Source organism: Gymnoscopelus braueri, assembly GCF_963280865.1.
Source record: "Gymnoscopelus braueri genome assembly, chromosome: 14".
Classification (NCBI taxonomy): domain Eukaryota; kingdom Metazoa; phylum Chordata; class Actinopteri; order Myctophiformes; family Myctophidae; genus Gymnoscopelus; species Gymnoscopelus braueri.
This window is the reverse complement of record NC_137619.1, coordinates 6415775-6436205: the sequence shown is the minus strand read 5'-3', so window position 1 is coordinate 6436205 and position 20431 is coordinate 6415775. Positions and strand designations below refer to the sequence as shown.

At 41.8% G+C, this 20431-nt stretch overlaps 1 protein-coding gene across 3 annotated transcripts in view; it reads right to left on the bottom strand.

The window, feature by feature from the left end:
- Positions 1-623: 623 nt before the first annotated feature.
- bmpr1aa (bone morphogenetic protein receptor, type IAa) overlaps positions 624-20431 on the bottom strand; it is a 74462-nt gene continuing 54654 nt past the window's right edge. For 2 of the 3 annotated variants that reach the window (XM_080449437.1, XM_080449438.1), the window contains exons 4-13: positions 18988-19150; positions 18282-18384; positions 17917-18016; positions 17013-17109; positions 15480-15615; positions 13677-13869; positions 12030-12327; positions 10601-10776; positions 9602-9732; positions 624-7390 (exon numbers count right to left, since the gene is read on the bottom strand). In XM_080449437.1, coding sequence (XP_080305563.1) covers positions 7265-7390; positions 9602-9732; positions 10601-10776; positions 12030-12327; positions 13677-13869; positions 15480-15615; positions 17013-17109; positions 17917-18016; positions 18282-18384; positions 18988-19150 — 1523 coding nt within the window. In that variant the 3' untranslated portion in view covers positions 624-7264. The remainder of the gene's footprint in view (positions 7391-9601; positions 9733-10600; positions 10777-12029; positions 12328-13676; positions 13870-15479; positions 15616-17012; positions 17110-17916; positions 18017-18281; positions 18385-18987; positions 19151-20431) is intronic. The other variant, XR_013934437.1, reaches the window with a different exon arrangement.

Below are 20431 nucleotides of genomic sequence, written 5' to 3'. Positions count from 1 at the left end.
CTGGTCAGTCCATCATAGCACTTGATTCCTGCAGCCTGAGCCCCCCTTCTCTCACACCCACAGCCACTTTACAAAGAACCACTAGCCAGTCTTTCCACCTCGGAGGAAAGCCTGGTATTCGTTATTAAATTGCCCGTGTGGTCCGGTCTAGGCCACGCCTACTGAAAAAAAAAAAAAAAAGCTTCTGGCGTCCGGTTTTGTGGTTCCTTTGTTTTGGTTCCCCCTGTTTGTTTCCCCAATCCCTATTTAAATGGAAGAGAATTCCCCTGTGCGATAACAAGGGTAGACAGACGCTAAATAGTCACCGGAAAGTACACTCACATTCATACTTGTTTTGTATTTAAAAAAATAAACTAAACTACGCCGCATTAAGGATTTTATTAGGTAGGGCCTATTACAATGCCCTTGATCGCGGCCGGAGTTATTTTGGGGTGTGGCTTGCGGGTTCCGGCCGCCTGATGACGCGGATGACGCGCCTGGTGACGTGGGGTTGCCTCAACTCCCGACCGGATCATTAACCCGAAAAAGTGATCGCTCCCAGGCTAGACATTGAGATAGACTTACCTATATATATAAAAAAACATTCAAAACACTTTTCAAGACAAACACACACACACACACCATGACGTTGTGTACTAAAATAAGTTTATTTTACTTAAAAATTGATACATTGGACAGACTGTGAACAGTTTTTTTTTTTCTCCTTTTTCCTTTTTCTGGGTAAACTCATAATAAGGCACCAACCAGAGGCTGTACAAATAAAAAGACATTAAACATTGGATTCTTTCTTTTTTTATGACATAATACAGAAGTATTCCTATAGCGGTATTTCGTTGTCATTATTATTCCATGTTACAAAGTGGAGAGGAGAACCACTATGTTTACTGCTCGCACGTAATAATCCTCTCATACATTATTATTCTTCTACCAGATCGTTGTTGTCAGGCAGAAACCTTGTATCTACATATTTTAGCTTGTGTTTTTTTTCTCCGTAAATTAACGCCCCTATTTGACCATAGTACAGCAGAGGAAAAAAAAAGATGCAAATCTTTCAATGTATATATATTTTTTAAAGCGAACATTTGAAACTCGAATCGTTGCTTCTGGGGGGATTCCCTGGAACTAAACATTTGACAAATGTTGGCTTTAAAAAACTATATATTCAAAGATTTGCACACATTTTCACGATTTTTCAAAAACAATAGCAGATCTACAAGCTCAGAGCGCGGCACCGGGTACCACGCTATGAGCTTGTAGATCTGCTATTTTTGAATAGCCAAAGTATAAACATCTACATGCTCGAAGCGCGCCGCGAAGCGACACGTTTTGAGCTTGTAGATCTGAGCTTGTAGATCTGAGCTTGTAGATGAGGTTTTCCACTGGACAGAGAGACGACTTTCTGTACGGTTAGCCGTTAGCTTAATGTTTTACACACGCCAGAGAAGAACGCCGTGCCGCTGTGTTTCTGCTAAATCCAAACGTTTTTTAAACTGGGCCGTTTCGGTTTTTTTATCCACCCGAAACATTGATTTGAGTTTAAAAAAAAATGCGTTCAAATATATATATTCAAAGATTATTTTCACAATTTAAAAAAAATAGCTGATCAACAAGAAATCTAAATGTCATGTTAACCAAATCCTAGATTTTATTTGAAGTTCATTATAAGTTATTAGAACCTCTTTTCTGTCTTTTCATTACATTTGAAAAACAGAGATTCAAATAGTTTTCCAAAAAAAGTAGAAAGTAAAACAAACTGCAGATCTACAAGCTTATAGATCTGCTATTTCTTTTCTTATTTGTTTTACAGTTTTTGCTTATAATGATCGTGTCCCCAAACAACAGCAGATCTACAAGCTCACAACGCATGCAGGTCTGCTATTGTTTAAACAGTTTGGGAAAACTTTGGAACATTTTTTATGTTTTGTTGAAACGAACGGTTAAGGTTTCTTCTCTGGCGATTTGGGGTTGGTTTTTGCACGCACACGCACACACGCACACGCACACGCACACGCACACACACACACACACACACACACACACACCAAGAAGCTGACTTGAAGTCGATACGTTTAGGAAAACATACATCAGAAAAATCAATCTATTTCTGTTGCTGTCGGGCAGAAACCTTTTATCCCCATATTTCATGTCTTTATGTTTTTGGTCATAAACTAATGCCCTAGTTTATACTTTAGTCGTACGCCAGTGTTGCTCAAAAGTAGCCGATCTACAAGCTCATAGTCTGTGAGCTCACAATGTGTCGTGTTGATATACATCGTCACGTCTGGCCTGTAATACATTGTGACACAAAAGTATCAACCCATTAAGACCGGGAAAGCATCTGTGTCATTTTAAGATTTCAACGGGCTATTAAAGAATAGCAGCTCATAGCTACGAGCTTGTAGATCTGCATTTTTTGGGGTCAACATTTTGAAAAATTGTGCACATCTTTGAATACATATATTTGTTAAAGCGAACATTTGTAGCTCAAATCTTTGCGTCTGGGGGGTCCCTGGAACAATATTTTACAAATCTTCACCTTAAAAAAAATATATATATTCAAAGATTTGCACACATTTTCAACAAAAAATAAATCTACAATGAGCTTGTAGATCTATTTTTGAATAGCCCAAAGTGTAAAATAATGGTTATATAATGGCTTAAATCTTAAAATGACACAAGAGCTTGTGACTAAATCATAACTACATGGTTTCCATGGTAACACAGAGGTGTTTACATATGGTTTCCATGGTAACACAGGTGTTTATATATGGTTTCCATGGTAACACAGAGGTGTTTAAATATGGACAACTCAAGGTTTCCAGGCGACAGCATCAGTAAAACATTGCTCCGTCTCCGTCAAACGGATTTTCAGCTTTAAGATTTTCTTTGACACAAAAGCTTGAATAATGGATACAATGATGCAACATCTTTGAACAATCTTTAAAGTGTTTGAAAATAAATTGAATAATTTTGATTTTTTTTTTTAACATACAACTTCTCTTCCGGGGGTCCCTGGCACAAAGTCTTTTCAGATGGGGGTCCGTGGCCATATCCACATACTAATTTGGGGGTCCCTTGGCACATTAAAGTGTGAGAACTAGTGACATAATGGTTTAAAATCAGTTGGATGGAAAACCCAGCTTCAGAAAGACCGTTCACATCGTCATGGTAACCACATGAAGGCGTAACCACGGCGATCAGTTTGATCGAGTCCAAAACTCTTTGGAGTGTAAACCCGTCCCATGGCCCAGAAGGATGTGTTTTTTTTTTTTTTACCTTTGATGTGTGTATTTGAAGGCAGTGATTGGATGGATTTGTATGTTTAACCACTCTAGGAGTTTTCTCTGTACTTGGACCGCTTTTTTCTCTTTCTGTCTGTCTACAATCAAATATCTCTTTGCCAAAAAAAAAATAGCCACGTTGTGTGCTTGTAGATCGGCTATTTTCCCATCACAATCATTTAACCTTTTATACTTTGGGCTATTCAAAAATAGCAATCTACAAGCTCATAGCGCAGCTATGAGCTTGTAGATCTGCTATTTTCCCCCCAAAAAAATTTAAACATTAGTGAACATTTTAAACAAACATCTTTGCTTCTGGGGGTCCCTGGCACAACATGTTTTCAGATGGGGGTCCGCGGCCAAATATTCATCAATTTGGGGGTCCTCGACATGAAAAAGGACACGAAGAACCATGCAGGGAGTGAAGGTCGACCTTCTAACAGCTGATTCCAGGTCTGAAGATCAACCAGGGTGTTTTCTATGTGTTTAGCATCACAGACTTTGACACTAAACCCATGAGCAAACATTATGGAACAGAGTCTTAAAACCTGGCAACCCGCAACTTATCTGAATGAATATACATCATCGTTTTAACCTGATCTATCCGGTAGAGAATGTTAAAGGGATACTACACCCTATTCATTACTCACCCCACCAAGCCTTACTTTGACACAGAGGAGTTTTACTGAGTAGAGGTAAAGTAATATAACCTTTGTGACTGAAAGGTGTCTTTAATAGACAAAACCAGGGTTTAACACATTGATTGCCAAGATCGCATTGATGCGTTCTTTCAAATCCATCACTTGATGGCCAAGATCGCATTGATGCGTTCTTTAATTTTTTTGGGGTAAATTCCACAAGGGGCGACCTAACACAGCTTTGGAATGATCGATATGAAAGACACTGTACAAAGACATTTGTAGAATCCACCAGAAGCAAAGATTTGAGTTAAAATTTTTGCTTTAAAAAATATATATATATTCAAAGATTTGCAAACATTTTCACGATAAAGATAAATAAATAGCAGATCTACAAGCTCATGAGCTTGTAGATCTGCTGTTTTTGAATAGCCCAAAGTATAAATTAATGGCTATAGCTAAAAACTAAAATGACAGATGGTGTATTGTATAGTTGTATTGCATTAGCATTGGACATACTAAATCATGTTTTATTCATTACAATAAGTTCCAGATTTCAGGTTTTTAAAGGTCATAGGGTTGATGTCTTCAGTATAACAGTAAATACACCCATAGATGTTCCTCAATAGTCCATTCATTCACCTTCTGAGAGCATAGAGGATCCGACCGTTGGAAGGTGTTTTACGACATTGGCTTTCGTAGAACTGGGCAGACTTCAGGGGTCAACGCTTCCTGGATTGGCCAACGCAGACAGACAAGCAAGCAGACCGAGACACACACACAGACAGACAGACAGCACAAGACAAGAAGAACAGGACGGGAGACAGGTTCGATTCCATCATCTCTGGACAACAGTGTTTTCAGAGTCTGTTTTCTTTAAACTCCACTTTTCAACCCGCAAAAAAAAAAAACGTTTCCTATTTTTTTTTTCTCCCACCGAAAATAGGCAAATCTACGAGCTTGTAGATCTGCTATTTTCTGAGTATAACGTCTATCAGACTGAAGTGGTTCAACGATCCAGAGGTCTTTTATAGAGTATAGTCCCAAAAGCACGCTTCTCTCTCTCTCTCTCGGGGGTCCCCGGGGGGGGGGGGGGGGGGCTCCCTAGCAGGGCGTCCCCAGGAAAAAGTAGAATAGTTTTTAAACACTCAAAGCCCCGTCTTATTTTTCGTCTATTTTCGAAAAATGTCGACAAGGGTCCTTGGCACAACATCCTTTTCAAATCCGTGGCCAAATACGTAACAGTTTCGTCTCTCTCGGGCGGGAAAACTTAAAAGAAATGTCAAAAAAAGTACCAAAAATAGGCGATCTACAAGCTTGTTGTAAGCTTGTAGATCGGCTATTTTTGCTACTTTTGTGTGACATGGTAGCATGACGAAGTAGAGCCTTAGTTTACGAGGGAAAAAAAAACCCGCCCTGAAAGGTCGAAACGATGGAGATCCGTGGAGTCCAGAGCGTCCACCTCCACATCAACCATTCTGAGAACCGCTCCGTTTGCGGGGAAGCACCGTGAACCTGTGTCCGATTTACAGCAGATCTACAAACCCCCGTGGAAGAGATCTACAAACCCCCACGGAACAAGAGAGTCCTCTCGCTTTGTTTGATCTAAAAAATGCTCCTCTGGTAGAAGGAGGAAGATCCTTGGACGTTTATATATACCTCCATCTCTGTCTCTCTCTGGATGTAACTAATCTAAGTGGATATACCATTTATTTACATGTTAAAATTCACATATAATTATAGTACCTTATTTCATAATTAACTCTACTTTTAAAGAGCGGGAGAGATATAATATATATATATAGAGATATTTCAATATGGCAGGAAGAAGAAGAAGAAGAAGAAGTCGATGTCCTGAAGAGAAAATAACAATAAAAAAAAAAACTTGGCATTTTAACGATGTTGTTGTTGTTTGGAGGGGGGGGGGGGGGGGGCGTGGCCTGGAGGACCAGGTGGTCGTCTCTCAGTTCCTAAAACAACGAGGAGGAGGAGGAGCCTGAGGGTTCCAGTCCGAGTTCCTTTGGATGGAACTTTGAATTTCTCCCTTTTGTTTTGTGTTTTTTTCCAAGTTTTGGCCAAGAAGTGTCACAGGAGGACGCACCTCCTCCTCCCCCTCCTCTGTGTCCTCCTCATCACCACCTCAGTCTCCTATCTCTCTCTCTCTCTCTCTCTTTAAGGTCCTCCCCTATCTCCTTAAGGTCCTCCCTCTACTCTTAAGGTCCTCCCCTCTCTCCTTAAGCTCCTCCCCTCTCTCCTTAAGGTCCTCCCCTCTCGTAAGGTCCTCCCCTCTAGGCTCTTAAGGTCCTCCCCTCTCTCCTCTAAAGGTCCTCCCCCCTCTCCTCTTAAGGTCCTCCCCTCTCCTCTTAAGCTCCTCCCCTCTCTCCTTAAGGTCCTCCCCTCTCTCCTTAAGGTCCTCCCCTCCCCTCTCTCCTTAAGGTCCTCCCCTCTCTCCTTAAGGTCCTCCCCTCTCTTAAGCTCCTCCCCTAATCTCCTCAAGGACCTCTTCCTCTCTCCTGGGGTTCAGCGTCTCAGCGTTAATGTAAGTCACTGTGATGGAACCAAATGGACCCTCTTTACTTTAGGGTCCATTTGGACCCTCTTTACTTTAGGGTCTATTAGGACCCTCATTACTTTAGGGTCCATTTGTACCCTCTTTACTTTAGGGTCCATTAGGACCCTCATTACTTTAGGGTTCATTTGTACCCTCTTTACTTTAGGGTCTATTAGGACCCTCATTACTTTAGGGTCCATTTGTACCCTCTTTACTTTAGGGTCCATTAGGACCCTCTTTACTTTAGGGTCCATTTGGACCCTCTTTACTTTAGGGTCCATTTGGTTCCATCAGTTACATTTAAACGGAGAGGATGTTTAGTTTAACTCGTGTTAAGGTCAAAGGTCACTTTGTTTCGTCCAAAAAGTTTCAACTCAAAAGAGTCTCCAGGTCAAAGGTCACCAGGTTTCTGTTTCCATGACAACATGGTCCAGCTTTCACAGAAAGCATCAACAATTTAGATCTCCAAGCCCTCAGAGACGTCTGTCCGTCCGTCTGTCCATGACCTCCTGCCCTCAGCCAGACGAGGAGGAGGAGAAAAGGGTGGAGGAGGAGGAGGAGGAGTGTAAGCAGCACGGTGATGAAGAAATGGAGGTCTGAAAGGTTGGATGGAGGATGGATGGATGGATGGATGAAGGTTCCATGTGGGTTCCTCTCTGAGTAAATCCTCCTCTTCGGCACAACGGGACGATCTGTGAAGTTCATTGTCTGTCTCTCTCTCGCTCTCTCTCTCTCTCTGTGGGCGTGGTGTGTTTTATTGGGAGGCGGAACTTGGCGGAGCGGAGGGGGCGGGGTCAGATCTTGATGTCCTGGGACTCCACCATCTTGGCGAGGGTCTTCTTCACCCTCAGGATGGTGAGGCGGGAGGCCGGGTTATGAGCCCAGCATTCTGACATCAGCTTCAGCATGGCCCGCAGACACTGTGGAGAGAGAGAGACACACGCACACACACACGGACACACACACACACACACACACACACATTTTAACCATTTATTTATGTCCACACAAAGGAGAGCATACAGGGACACCAGAACAAACCAGGGCAAAGGGAAATGCTAAGCTGCCCCTCCCCCCCATCCGTTATTTTATTGCACTATTATGCTTGAACTGCACCCACTGTACCTAATCTACTGTATATAGAATATACTGTACCTAATCTACTGTATATAGAATATACTGTACCTAATCTGCTGTATATAGAATATACTGTACCTAATCTGCTGTATATAGAATATACTGTACCTAATCTGCTGTATATAGAATATACTGTACCTAATCTACTGTATATAGAATATACTGTACCTAATCTGCTGTATATAGAATATACTGTACCTAATCTACTGTATATAGAATATACTGTACCTAATCTGCTGTATATAGAATATACTGTACCTAATCTACTGTATATAGAATATACTGTACCTAATCTACTGTATATAGAATATACTGTACCTAATCTACTGTATATAGAATATACTGTACCTAATCTGCTGTATATAGAATATACTGTACCTAATCTACTGTATATAGAATATACTGTACCTAATCTGCTGTATATAGAATATACTGTACCTAATCTACTGTATATAGAATATACTGTACCTAATCTGCTGTATATAGAATATACTGTACCTAATCTACTGTATATAGAATATACTGTACCTAATCCGCTGTATATAGAATATACTGTACCTAATCTACTGTATATAGAATATGCTGTACCTAATCCACTGTATATAGAATATGCTGTACCTAATCTATTGTATATAGAATATACTGTACCTAATCCGCTGTATATAGAATATACTGTACCTAATCTGCTGTATATAGAATATACTGTACCTAATCCGCTGTATATAGAATATACTGTACCTAATCTGCTGTATATAGAATATACTGTACCTAATCTGCTGTATATAGAATATACTGTACCTAATCTACTGTATATAGAATATACTGTACCTAATCTGCTGTATATAGAATATACTGTACCTAATCTACTGTATATAGAATATACTGTACCTAATCTGCTGTATATAGAATATACTGTACCTAATCTGCTGTATATAGAATATACTGTACCTAATCTACTGTATATAGAATATACTGTACCTAATCTACTGTATATAGAATATACTGTACCTAATCTACTGTATATAGAATATACTGTACCTAATCTACTATACGGTGAAGTTAGGTGGCAGCTACTGAAGAAAACATGCTGTTGGTGTTTACAATATACCAAGTTTTTTTCTTTTTGATGATGCACTTTTGATGCTCTTTTTTTCAACTCTGTCTTTTCTTTAAATCTTTTTACGATTTCTATCATTACCTATGCTGCTGCATTGTCTGAAGGAAGCCAAACCAACAGAAGTTTTACTCTTATGTACCTGTCTGTACACAAGATGTAACAATAAAGTACAACCTTGAACACAAATATTAAAGGTGCAGTAAGGTTTCATTCAAAAACATCATGGCATACGTCTTCATGATACAATAAGCATGTCACTCAGTGCTCTATGGTATAAGTAACAGCGTCTCTGCCATATGTGGCGCCAAAAAAAACCTGAATAAAGTGGCCGTGAGTGAACTGCTTGTGCGACACCGTCACATCGTATAAACAAATTGTGTTTTGGGCTTTCAACCTACATTCAACCTTAATATGCAAAACCTACAGCTTTTGTTTTGTTAATTTTACATCATGATGGCGCAAGGAATGTTGATTACTTGCCTCAATTTGCTTGCAATCAATGTTTCACCAACTTTCACCTCTGTATCCATTGCAGACAGACAGTCACTTAGTGCTTGCTAAGTTGTTTGCGACCCATTCGAGTTCGGGTCCCTGTTTTATTATCGTCAATTGGGTCCGGCTTGGTTCAGATTCTATCACCTCAGATCCCCGGTTCTGTTTATCATAACATCCGGGCAACACCCGTACACAGCGTGGTCAGGAGGAGACGCAGACAGCTGTGTGAAGATTCATTTGTGCTTCGACGTATGACGGGGTTGTTGCGTATCAAAAATATACAAGTTCACTACACGGCGTGTTGCGACGTGTTTTGAGCTTGTAGGTCTGATATGTGTGTGTGTGTGTGTGTGTGTGTGTGTGTGTGTGTGCATGTTCTCACCTCGTCGCTGTTCCAGCGGTTGGACACCGTGGGGCGCTGTCCCTTCACACACACCACCTCCAGCATGTCCTCGTAGGAGGGCTCAGACGGGACCATGTCGTAGTAGGGCAGCTGGTAGTCCTCTACGATGCCTGGTAGGACCACGTCACATCACAACATGTATGAGGGACCACATACTATCTGCTCCTGTAGACCTGCATATGTCCACTCCCTGCTCCATAAGCCATTAAGACCTGGAACGCATCTGTGTCACTTTAGATTTCTTTGGCTATTCAAAAATAGCAGATCTACAAGCTCATAGCGCGGCACCGAGTGCCGCGCTACGAGCTTGTAGATCTGCTATTTTTGAAAATTATTGAAAAAATATTTTTTAGATTTTTTTTTCTCAAAAAACTGTTAGGATTTAGAAAACATTTTTTAAGAATGGCCTCAGGTCTTAATGGGTTAACGCATTCAATCCGGGAACGCATCCGTGTAACCACTTTAACCATTATTTTTATACTTTGGCTATTTAAAAAATAGCAGATCTACAAGCTCATAGCAGGGCACGAAGTGACAACTCACAACACGTCAGCTTGTAGATCTGCTATTTTCAAATAGCCTATGTATAAAATAGGGCTGAAGTGGTTAATGTATGTTTTATAATATAATAATTCATATCTACAAAGTAACTAGTAACTTAAGTTTTCAAATAATTGTAGGGGAGTAAAAGTACAATATTTGCCTCTGAGATGTAGTGGAGTAGAAGTAAAAGTATTGACATTTGGATTGGTATTTGGATACTTTTACTGTAAAGTAAAAAAAATACCTAAAATTGTACTTAAGTACAGTACTTGATTAAATGTACTTAGTTACTTTACACCACTGCTAACAAGTATAGGTGTGTGTGTGTGTGTGTGTGTGTGTGTGTGTGTGTGTGTGTGTGTGTGTGTGTGTGTGTGTGTGTGTGTGTGTGTCTGTGTCTGTGTCTGTGTCTATGTCTATGTGTGTGTGTAATACCTCCAGTAACACATCTCCTGTTCATCTCCCAGATGATCAGGCCGTAGCTGTAGATGTCGGCCATGATGTAGGCCTGGAAGTGGTTCTTGTTCAGGCTCTCGTCCAGGACCTCCGGGGCCATGTAGCGCCGTGTCCCCACCCTGGTGCTCAGAGGGACGTCCACCTCGTTAGTGTCACTGTGGAGAGAGAGAGAGAGAGAGAGAGAGAGGAGAGTTCTCAAATTCTGTCCAAACCCGACATGACGTTTTCAGGCAGAGCCTGAAAATCTATGCCCAAAAATCTATGCTAATTAGTCGGGCCGAGCCTCGGTTTCTGCGAAGAAAAGAAAAAAGAAAAAATATATATTTTACCAAATATAAATGTCAACTGCCCCTAGCGGCCTAACACTAGGGCCGACGGTAATGTCAGTGCATGTGTTGAATGCAGCTCAAAGTGAACTTTACTCAGGTATCTAGTTTGTCGCCGTCCGACCTTCCTAGCCCGTGTTATTAAAGAAAAACAGGCGACAATGGCCAAAACCGTTTTGTCCATTATCTCTGGAACGGAAGGTCCAATGTGCTCAGTTCAAAGCGTGTTGGACGCGTGACTTTGAGGACATTAAGAACATAATGACACCTTTCGGGGTTTTTAGGGTTTTCAGGCCTAGAACAATGGTAATAACCTATAGGAGAAAGGATAACAGGACATGGCACTAGGACAGCGCTACTCAACCCGCGGCCCGCGGGCCGCATGCGGCCCCAACGCAGCGTCTTGGCGGCCCCTCATGGTCAAACCAAAAAAAAAGCACAGGATAAAAATATACATTTCCGTTCAAATATATGGGTTGCTAATTTTTTTTCTCAAAAACAAACATCAATTGTTACAGGTATAATGCATAGTTTTCTATGCATTTCGGGTTTTTTGGGGGGTTTGACCCCCATTTTTTTTCGGCCGCGCCCAGGGTAGGTGTCCCTTATTTCAATCTCTGGGAGTTGGCAACCCTAACCTTGCCATACCTTAGCTTTTGCTGAACTGGACATACACACAAAATAAACGGGTACAGTGAAAAGAATATGATGTCAAAATGTACATTTTCTTATAACAATAACAATGCGTAGTGTGTGTTACAAAATCGAAAAATCCAAAATAGGACCGTCATTTTTAGCTTGCGGCCCCTTGGACTTTTGGTATTTTGCTGAGTGGCCCCTGAGCCATCTTAACCCATTGATACCTGGAACGCATCTGTGTCACTTTAGATGTCTTTGGCTATTCAAAAATAGCAGATATACAAGCTCATAGCGCGGCACCGATCTGCTATTTTTGAAAAATCTCAAAAAAAAATGTTTTTGTTTTTTTTTCAAAAAACTGTTAGGATTTAGAAGACATTTCTAGAATCTTCTCAGGTCTTAATGGGTTAAGTTGAGTAGCCCTGCACTAGGATAATATTTACCTGTTGAACTTGACGGCCAGGCCCAGGTCGGCGATGCAGCAGGTCCCGTTCCTCTTCATCAGGATGTTCTTGCTCTTCAGGTCTCGGTGGGCGATGGCGGGCTTGCCCTGCGTGCCGTAGATCTCGGTGTGGAGGTGACACAGGCCGCACGCCGCCGAGTAGGCCAGGCGCAGCAGGGAGGCCGTGTCCAGCGTGGTCAGCTTCAGGAAGTCGCACAGAGAGCCGTTCTCGTGGTAGTCTGTGATGAGGAAGAGCTGCGTGAACGCTCCCGTCCCTTTGATGTCCGCCGCGATGAAACCTGAGGAGGAACACGACCATGACACGTGATTGATTTGAGGAAGAATATCCCTGGACCGTTGGTGCCAGTGGTGTAAAGTAACTGAGTACATGTACTTAACTCTTACCCTGCCAGAGTTTTTTCAGAACAGTCTGTAGCCTCTGCCAGGGTTTTGACCGATTTTGGTACCTTTTCGCATAGCCACAAAATATTTTTCTCAAGTATGATTGATCCCCAGAAAATTTCGAATCACAGATGAGATTCAGGTGTGGTTTCACAAATGTCAACGAGGTCAATTTGACCTTGTTGTCATGTGGAGTTTGATGTTTGAAAATAGCTCAAAACCAGTGGTTTCAAACCAAAAAACATTGTGAATTGTTTGTCCGTTTCAATTTTAACATTGAAGTGGATGGAGCAGCAAATCTTTGGAAATTGTTATCTCCTTATTCGTTTGGAATATCGAAAAGGTGTCAATACTAAATAATTAGAGAATCTTTTTTTGAATTTTTTTATTTTTTTTTCAAGACGTTTTTATACGTCTTTGGCAGGCAACAGCTAATTTCTCAAAGACGTTTATAAACGTCTTTGGCAGTTATAGAGTTAAGTACTGTACTTTTGAGTTATTTTTACTTTACTGGAGTATTTCTAATTTCAGTACTTTTACTTCTACTCCACTACATCTCAGAGGCAAATATTGTACTTTTACTCCACTACAATTATTATAATTAACACACATTAACCACTTCAGCCCTATATACACTTCGGCCATTTGAAAAAAGCCGATCTACAAGCTCGCGACGCATTGTGAGCTTGTAGATCGGCTATTTTCAAAAAAGTTTTTGAGCATGTTGAATAATTGTTGAATTCGGTGTTGATTTCGTCGACTAAAACTAAATATTCGTCGACTACCTTTTTTCACTGACGAAAACTAAATTAAAACTAAATAAAAACTAAGCTACGATGACTAAAACTAAGACTAAATATACTGACAATTTCGTCAACAAATAAAAACTAAAGACTAAAATGAGATCATTTTATGTTTGGTGTCGCACTCTGAGAACAGCCGATCTACAAGCTCACAACGTGTCGCGCTGCGACGCGTTGTGAGCTTGTAGATCGGCTATTTTCAGCATGCAACCAAGTGTAAAATCAGCCATTACGACGCCATCAAGGCACCGCCAGCATACATTTTAGTCGACTAAATCAACTGTAGATTTAGTCGACTAAAACTAGACTAACAGTGAAACATTTCAGATGACTAAAATATGGCTAAAGCTAAATGGAATTTCATTCAAAAGACTAAAACTAAATCAAAGTTTGCTGTAAAAATCAACACTGGTTGAATGTAATCTGAGTCGGTGAGTTCTTACACAGGATGTTGTCGTGTCTCATGAGGACGGTCTGGTAGATCTCTGTCTCTCTGAACCAGGAGGCCTCCTCTCTGGTGAAGAACACCTTCACCGCCACCTTCTCCCCTCTCCACCGGCCCAGCCACACCTCACCGTACCGCCCTTTACCGATCTGACGCACCATCTGGATCTGCTTGGCGATGGTCCTCTGCACCTACACACGCGCACACACACACACACACACACACAGAACCAAAGGTTGAAAAAGTACTAATTTTTTTTTAATACAGTAAAAGTATCAATACTGCAATGTAGACATACTACAAGTAAAAGTCTGGAATTCCAAATTTACTTGAGTGAAAGTACAAAAGTATTGGCATCAAAATGTACTTGAAGTACCAACAGTAAAAGTACTCAATAGGCATAAATGTCCCGTTTAACAAGTTTTCAAATGTATACAAATCTTTTGAAAATAGCAGATCTACAAGCTCACAATGTGTCGCGACACGTTGTGAGCTTGTAGATCTGTTATATTTTCAAATGGCCGAAATGTGTATAGGGCTGAAGTGGTTAATGTATGTTTTGTAATAATAATCAAAATCTACAAAGTAACTAGTAACTAGTTTTCAAATGATTGTAGTGGAGTAAAAGATACAACAATATTTGCCTCTGAGATGTAGTGGAGAAAAAAGTAAAAGTACTGAGAATTGGAAATACTCAAGTCAAGTAAAAATACCTCAAGATTGTACTTAAGTACAGTACTTGAGTAAATGTACTTAGTTACTTTACACCACTGCAGAGAACTCACTTTTATCACAATCACTTGATTTTGTCCATGTGCTTATGTACTAACGCCCGGGAATCGAACCCAGGTCTCCCGTGTGTGTGAGTGTGTGTGTGTGTGTGTGTGTGTGTGTGTGTGTGTGTGTGTGAGAGAGTGAATGAGTGAATGAGTGAATGAGTGAATGAGTGAGTGAGTGAGTGAGTGAGTGAGTGAGTGAGTGAGTGTCTGTGTGTGTGTGTGTGTGTGTGTGTGTGTGTGTGTGTGTGTGTGTGTGTGTGTGTGTGTGTGTGTGTGTGTGTGTGTGTGTGTGTGTGTGTGTGTGTGTGTGTGTGTGTGTGTGTGTGAGTGAGTGAGTGAGTGAGTGACTGTGTCTGTGTGTGTGTGTGTGTGTGTGTGAGTGAGTGAGTGAGTGAGTGAGTGTCTGTGTCTGTGTGTGAGTGAGTGAGTGAGTGAGTGAGTGTCTGTGTGTGAGTGAGTGAGTGAGTGAGTGAGTGAGTGAGTGTCTGTGTCTGTGTGTGAGTGAGTGAGTGTCTGTGTCTGTGTGTGAGTGAGTGAGTGAGTGTCTGTGTCTGTGTGAGTGAGTGAGTGAGTGTCTGTGTCTGTGTGTGAGTGAGTGAGTGAGTGTCTGTGTCTGTGTGTGAGTGAGTGAGTGAGTGTCTGTGTCTGTGTGAGTGAGTGAGTGAGTGTCTGTGTCTGTGTGAGTGAGTGAGTGAGTGTCTGTGTCTGTGTGAGTGAGTGAGTGAGTGTCTGTGTCTGTGTGAGTGAGTGAGTGAGTGTCTGTGTCTGTGTGTGAGTGAGTGAGTGAGTGAGTGACTGTGTCTGTGTCTGTGTGTGAGTGAGTGAGTGAGTGAGTGAGTGAGTGTCTGTGTCTGTGTGAGTGAGTGAGTGAGTGAGTGTCTGTGTCTGTGTGTGTGTGAGTGAGTGAGTGAGTGAGTGAGTGAGTGAGTGAGTGTCTGTGTCTGTGTGTGAGTGAGTGAGTGTGTGTGTGTGTGAGTGTGTGTGTGTGTGTGGCCCCTCCCTGTGCAGTGTGTTGTTCCTACCAGCAGAGGGAGCCCTGAGCCACTGCCAGAGCTCTGTGATTGGTGGATGAGGTCTTTGAGGGATTCTCCACAAGGGATGAAGGCCTCGTCCTGCTCCAGGTCTCTCTGGTAACACCTCTCTGTCTGCCACTTATATCTGTGTAACACAACGACATACGTACTATTAGGCCACTTATATCTGTGTAACATAACAACATACATACATGATTAGGTCACTTATATCTGTGTAACACAACAACATACGTACTGATCAGGCCACTTATATCTGTGTAACACAACAACATACATACATGATTAGGTCACTTATATATGTGTAACACAATGACAAAATACATGATTAGGTCACTTATATCTGTGTAACACAACGACATACCATACTGATCAGGCCACTTATATATGTGTAACACAACAACAACATACATACATGATTAGGTCACTTATATCTATCTGTGTAACACCGCAACATAACATACTGATCAGGTCACTTATATCTGTGTAACACAACATACATACACGATTAGGCCACTTACATCTGTGTAACACCACAACATACATGATTAGGTCACTTATATCTGTGTAACACCACAACATACACGATTAGGCCACTTACATCTGTGTAACACCACAACATACATGATTAGGCCACTTATATCTGTGTAACACCACAACATACACGATTAGGCCACTTACATCTGTGTAACACCACAACATACATGATTAGGCCACTTATATCTGTGTAACACCACAACATACATGATTAGGCCACTTATATCTGTGTAACACCACAACATACATGATTAGGCCACTTATATCTGTGTAACACAATGGCATAACATACTGATCAGGTCATATTTGTGCAACACAACTTGCTGGCGGTACTCTCTGGTGTCAAGAGTCCTAGGTGTGAGGTCTAGTATCACCCTAGCATCCTGAGCAGGGGTTAGGTGAGTCCTAGGTGTGAGGTCTAGCATCATCCTAGCATCATGAACAGGGGTTAGGTGAGTGCTAGGTGTGAGGTCTAGCATCATCCTAGCATCATGAACAGGGGTTAGGTGAGTTCTAGGTGTGAGGTCTAGTATCACCCTAGCATCCTGAGCAGGGGTTAGGTGAGTCCTAGGTGTGAGGTCTAGCATCATCCTAGCATCATGAGCAGAGGTTAGGTGAGTGCTAGGTGTGAGGTCTAGTATCACCCTAGCATCATGAACAGAGGTTAGGTGAGTTCTAGGTGTGAGGTCTAGTATCACCCTAGCATCATGAACAGGGGTTAGGTGAGTGCTAGGTGTGAGGTCTAGTATCACCCTAGCATCATGAACAGAGGTTAGGTGAGTGCTAGGTGTGAGGTCTGGTATCACCCTAGCATCATGAACAGGGGTTAGGTGAGTGCTAGGTGTGAGGTCTGGTATCACCCTAGCATCATGAACAGGGGTTAGGTGAGTGCTAGGTGTGAGGTCTAGTATCATCCTAGCATCATGAACAGAGGTTAGGTGAGTGCTAGGTGTGAGGTCTAGTATCCCCCTAGCATCATGAACATACCTGTAGTAACAGACCACGGTGACACAGATCAGGGTGCAGCAGCAGATCGTCATGGAGATGAGGAAGGCCAGCCAATGAGCACTGCTGAAATATCCAACTGCAACGAGTTTGGGGTGAGAGGTTGAGGTGCATTATTATATAGCATGACATCACGTGTTCAGACACGATATCCAGCCTGATCTCACAGAATGTAGTACACATTGCACGGGCCCAGTGCACGTCATTCCGTGCATAGTCGCCTAGAAAACCAGAAAATCCGTGCATATGCACGGCGAGTCCCACGGCGGGCGTAACCAGTTGCAACCCGGAAAAACCCGGAAGCAGAGCAGTCCCCCACGACACAATGTACGATTCTGTGCCTATCGGCTCAAACGGCACCGAGTAGGCTCAAGGGAACGTCGCAACGTTCGGGATGGCAACTCGCTCGCTCTAGCTCGCTCGGTGGTCCCTCACGTGGCTCCAGTTCCGTTAACCCATTAAGACCTGAGGCGATTCTTTAAAAAAAAATCTAAATCCTAACAGTTTTTGGAAAAAAATCTAAACATTTTTTTTTTCACGATTTTTCAAAAATAGCAGATCTACAAGCTCATAGCGCGGCACTCGGTGCCGCGCTATGAGCTTGTATATCTGCTATTTTTGAATAGCCAAAGACATCTAAAGTGACACAAATGCGTTCCAGGTATTAATGGGTTAAGACGCGCCTCCGAAATGGTTTAGTCACAATGGGGGAGATGCGAGGCGGCTATGCACGGATTTTTTCGTGTTTTCCAGTCGTCTGTGCACGGAATGACGCCTCCGTGCATTGTATACCAAGTCGTGTGAGATCGGGTCGTGACGTCCAAACGTTTTCCTCCAGAGAAATAACACGCTTTCTGTGGGACACGCCTGTACCAGGGGGTCTTACCCGTCTCTATAGGAGGAGGCAGGGTGGGCTGGAGGTCTCTGTTACAGAAGTCTGTGTTACAGCATTCTATCGTTCTCCTGGTCTGAGCCCGGGGAGAGTCCTGGAGACAGACAGACAGACAGACAGACAGACAGACAGACAGACACACAGACAGACAGACAGACAGACAGACAGACAGACAGACAGACAGGCAGATTTAGCATAAACTAGGCAATATTTAATGATTCATGCATGAGTTTTGAGTTCATGTGTGATGTTGCGTTAGAACAATTACACATGAATCCAGTGACTCTAGAACAGTAAAATGATGTGTGTGAGTGTGCGTGTGCGTGTGTGTGTGTGTGTGTGTGCGCGTGTGTGTGTACCTTGCACTGGAAGTGTGATCCCTCGTACTTCATACATCCTGAGGTGAGGATGGCCTCTCCATGTTCATCTTCCTCTATGATGGCAAAACACTGACCGTTGGTCCTGGAGAGAGAGAGAGAGAGAGAGAGAGAGAGAGAGAGAGAGAGAGAGAGAGAGACACATATTAGATAGACGTTATTATTTTATGGCATTAGTTTAGCTTGCGCTTGAATCTCTATTTTTCTAGTCAGCAAAAGATGCTCTATTCTAAATGTCGGCAGCAACCAGCTATGTCCAAAATATTAACTTTTCACAAGTTTCCAAATGTATAAAATCCTTCGAAAATAGCAGATCGACAAGCTCTCAACGTGTCACATAGTGAGCTTGTAGATCGGCTATTTTTTTATTTAGAGTAGCCAATTGCTTTTGACCCCCTTTTTCTCCTCAATTTAGTCATTATGCCAAGTGACAATAGAGATGATATAGCATAGAATATTACAGTATACTTTACAGTAGTATAGTATAGTATTATAGAGTAATATTTAAGAAAGTAGGTACAGTAGCTGATATATTGCACTTTTACCTTAGCACTAGGTATACTCTTAGTTGCTTGTATTAGAAGAGAAGTAGTTTTCTTGCCTACCTATGTTGAATGCACTTATTGTAAGTCGCTTTGGATAAAAGCGTCTGCTAAATGACTGTGATGTAATGTAATCTATTACTCACTCGCAGGTGTTGTTTTTAGCTCCTTCAGGACAGTGTCCAGAACAGTGACAGCTCAGGAAGCGCGCTGCGTCCTCCGGGGCGATCGTGGAGTCCTCTCCGGGACGCCGAGCCTCGGGTTTCACCCCCGTTCCCTGGAGCACGTGGTCTGGGTTCTGACCTGCAGCTGGACAACATAACCACACACCAATTAAGACCAATTAAGACCAATTACCATACAATTTACAATGTAGTCATTTATCAAACGCTCTTTATCCAGAGAGACTTACAGTAAACAAGGTCAACACATAGAATGTATAAAATAAAATCTAACAATCTATCACACAGCTTGGTTGAATGCTGCGATGAGCTCAATAACAGACCTCTGTCTAATCAGAGACTCAGAGCACCTGCTCATATCAACCTGTCTAATCAGAGACTCAGAGCACCTGCTCATATCAACCTGTGCTGCTTGATTTGATGTCGTACCCAACATAACAGCCATGTAAACAAACACACCGTGTCATTCACAACTAAACGTTGCTCTCAACAACGTTAAAAAAATAGAGAAATAGACGATGCAGTAACCAAAAATGTATTCCATTTGATCCACTACACTTCCTGGTTTTCCCAGGCGAACTTGTCCGCCCAGCACAACACTTATGGAATACTTTCATTGCCGTAAGCGAGGAAATACTTTGTTTTATTGTTACTTTTGGGTCAATGTATTGATTTATTTATAAAGTAGCCGTGTAATTAGGGGGTTAATGTACTCTTTGCTGGTCGTTGTTTATAAATAACCCCCCCTCAGGATGATTACGTTCTGACTGCGATGGGGGGATTGTTCCACGATGTGGGAGGAGTTCACTGTTCAAATGTTCACATTTACATTGTTCTCATACATGAAGAAATCACAATCAGAAATGAATCCTAATCATTTAGGCTAGAGAGGTTCCAGTATTCTTCCTAAAGCAGTCATGGACTATAAACTACAGGTTATTGATGTCACATTAGTTTACAGGGACAACTGTAAACTGGTTCATTCCAGTATTTTCAGGACAAAAAGCTTTCACCATTGGTTCTATCAGGGATTGGGGGTCCCTGTGACATCCTAGCATTATGTTTTACTGACTTCTATCACAGTAATACTGATATACACTTTGTTCTAGAGATAACAGTACATACTATTTACTGCATTTAACACTTAAAACGAATTCAAATAGTTGTGTTGTTATCCAAACATGTTGAGAACAGATGAATGAAGATGAAGATGAATTGATCCCTAGATGATGGTAATGATACAGATTATGTTACATCATAGTGTATAATAAAATAGAGATACAAGAATACAAAAGTGTGAATGTTGCATTTCTGATGTTAGTTGTAATGTAAGTGTGTGTGTGTGTGTGTGTGTGTGTGTGTGTGTGTGTGTGTGTGTGTGTGTGTGTGTGTGTGTGTGTGTGTGTGT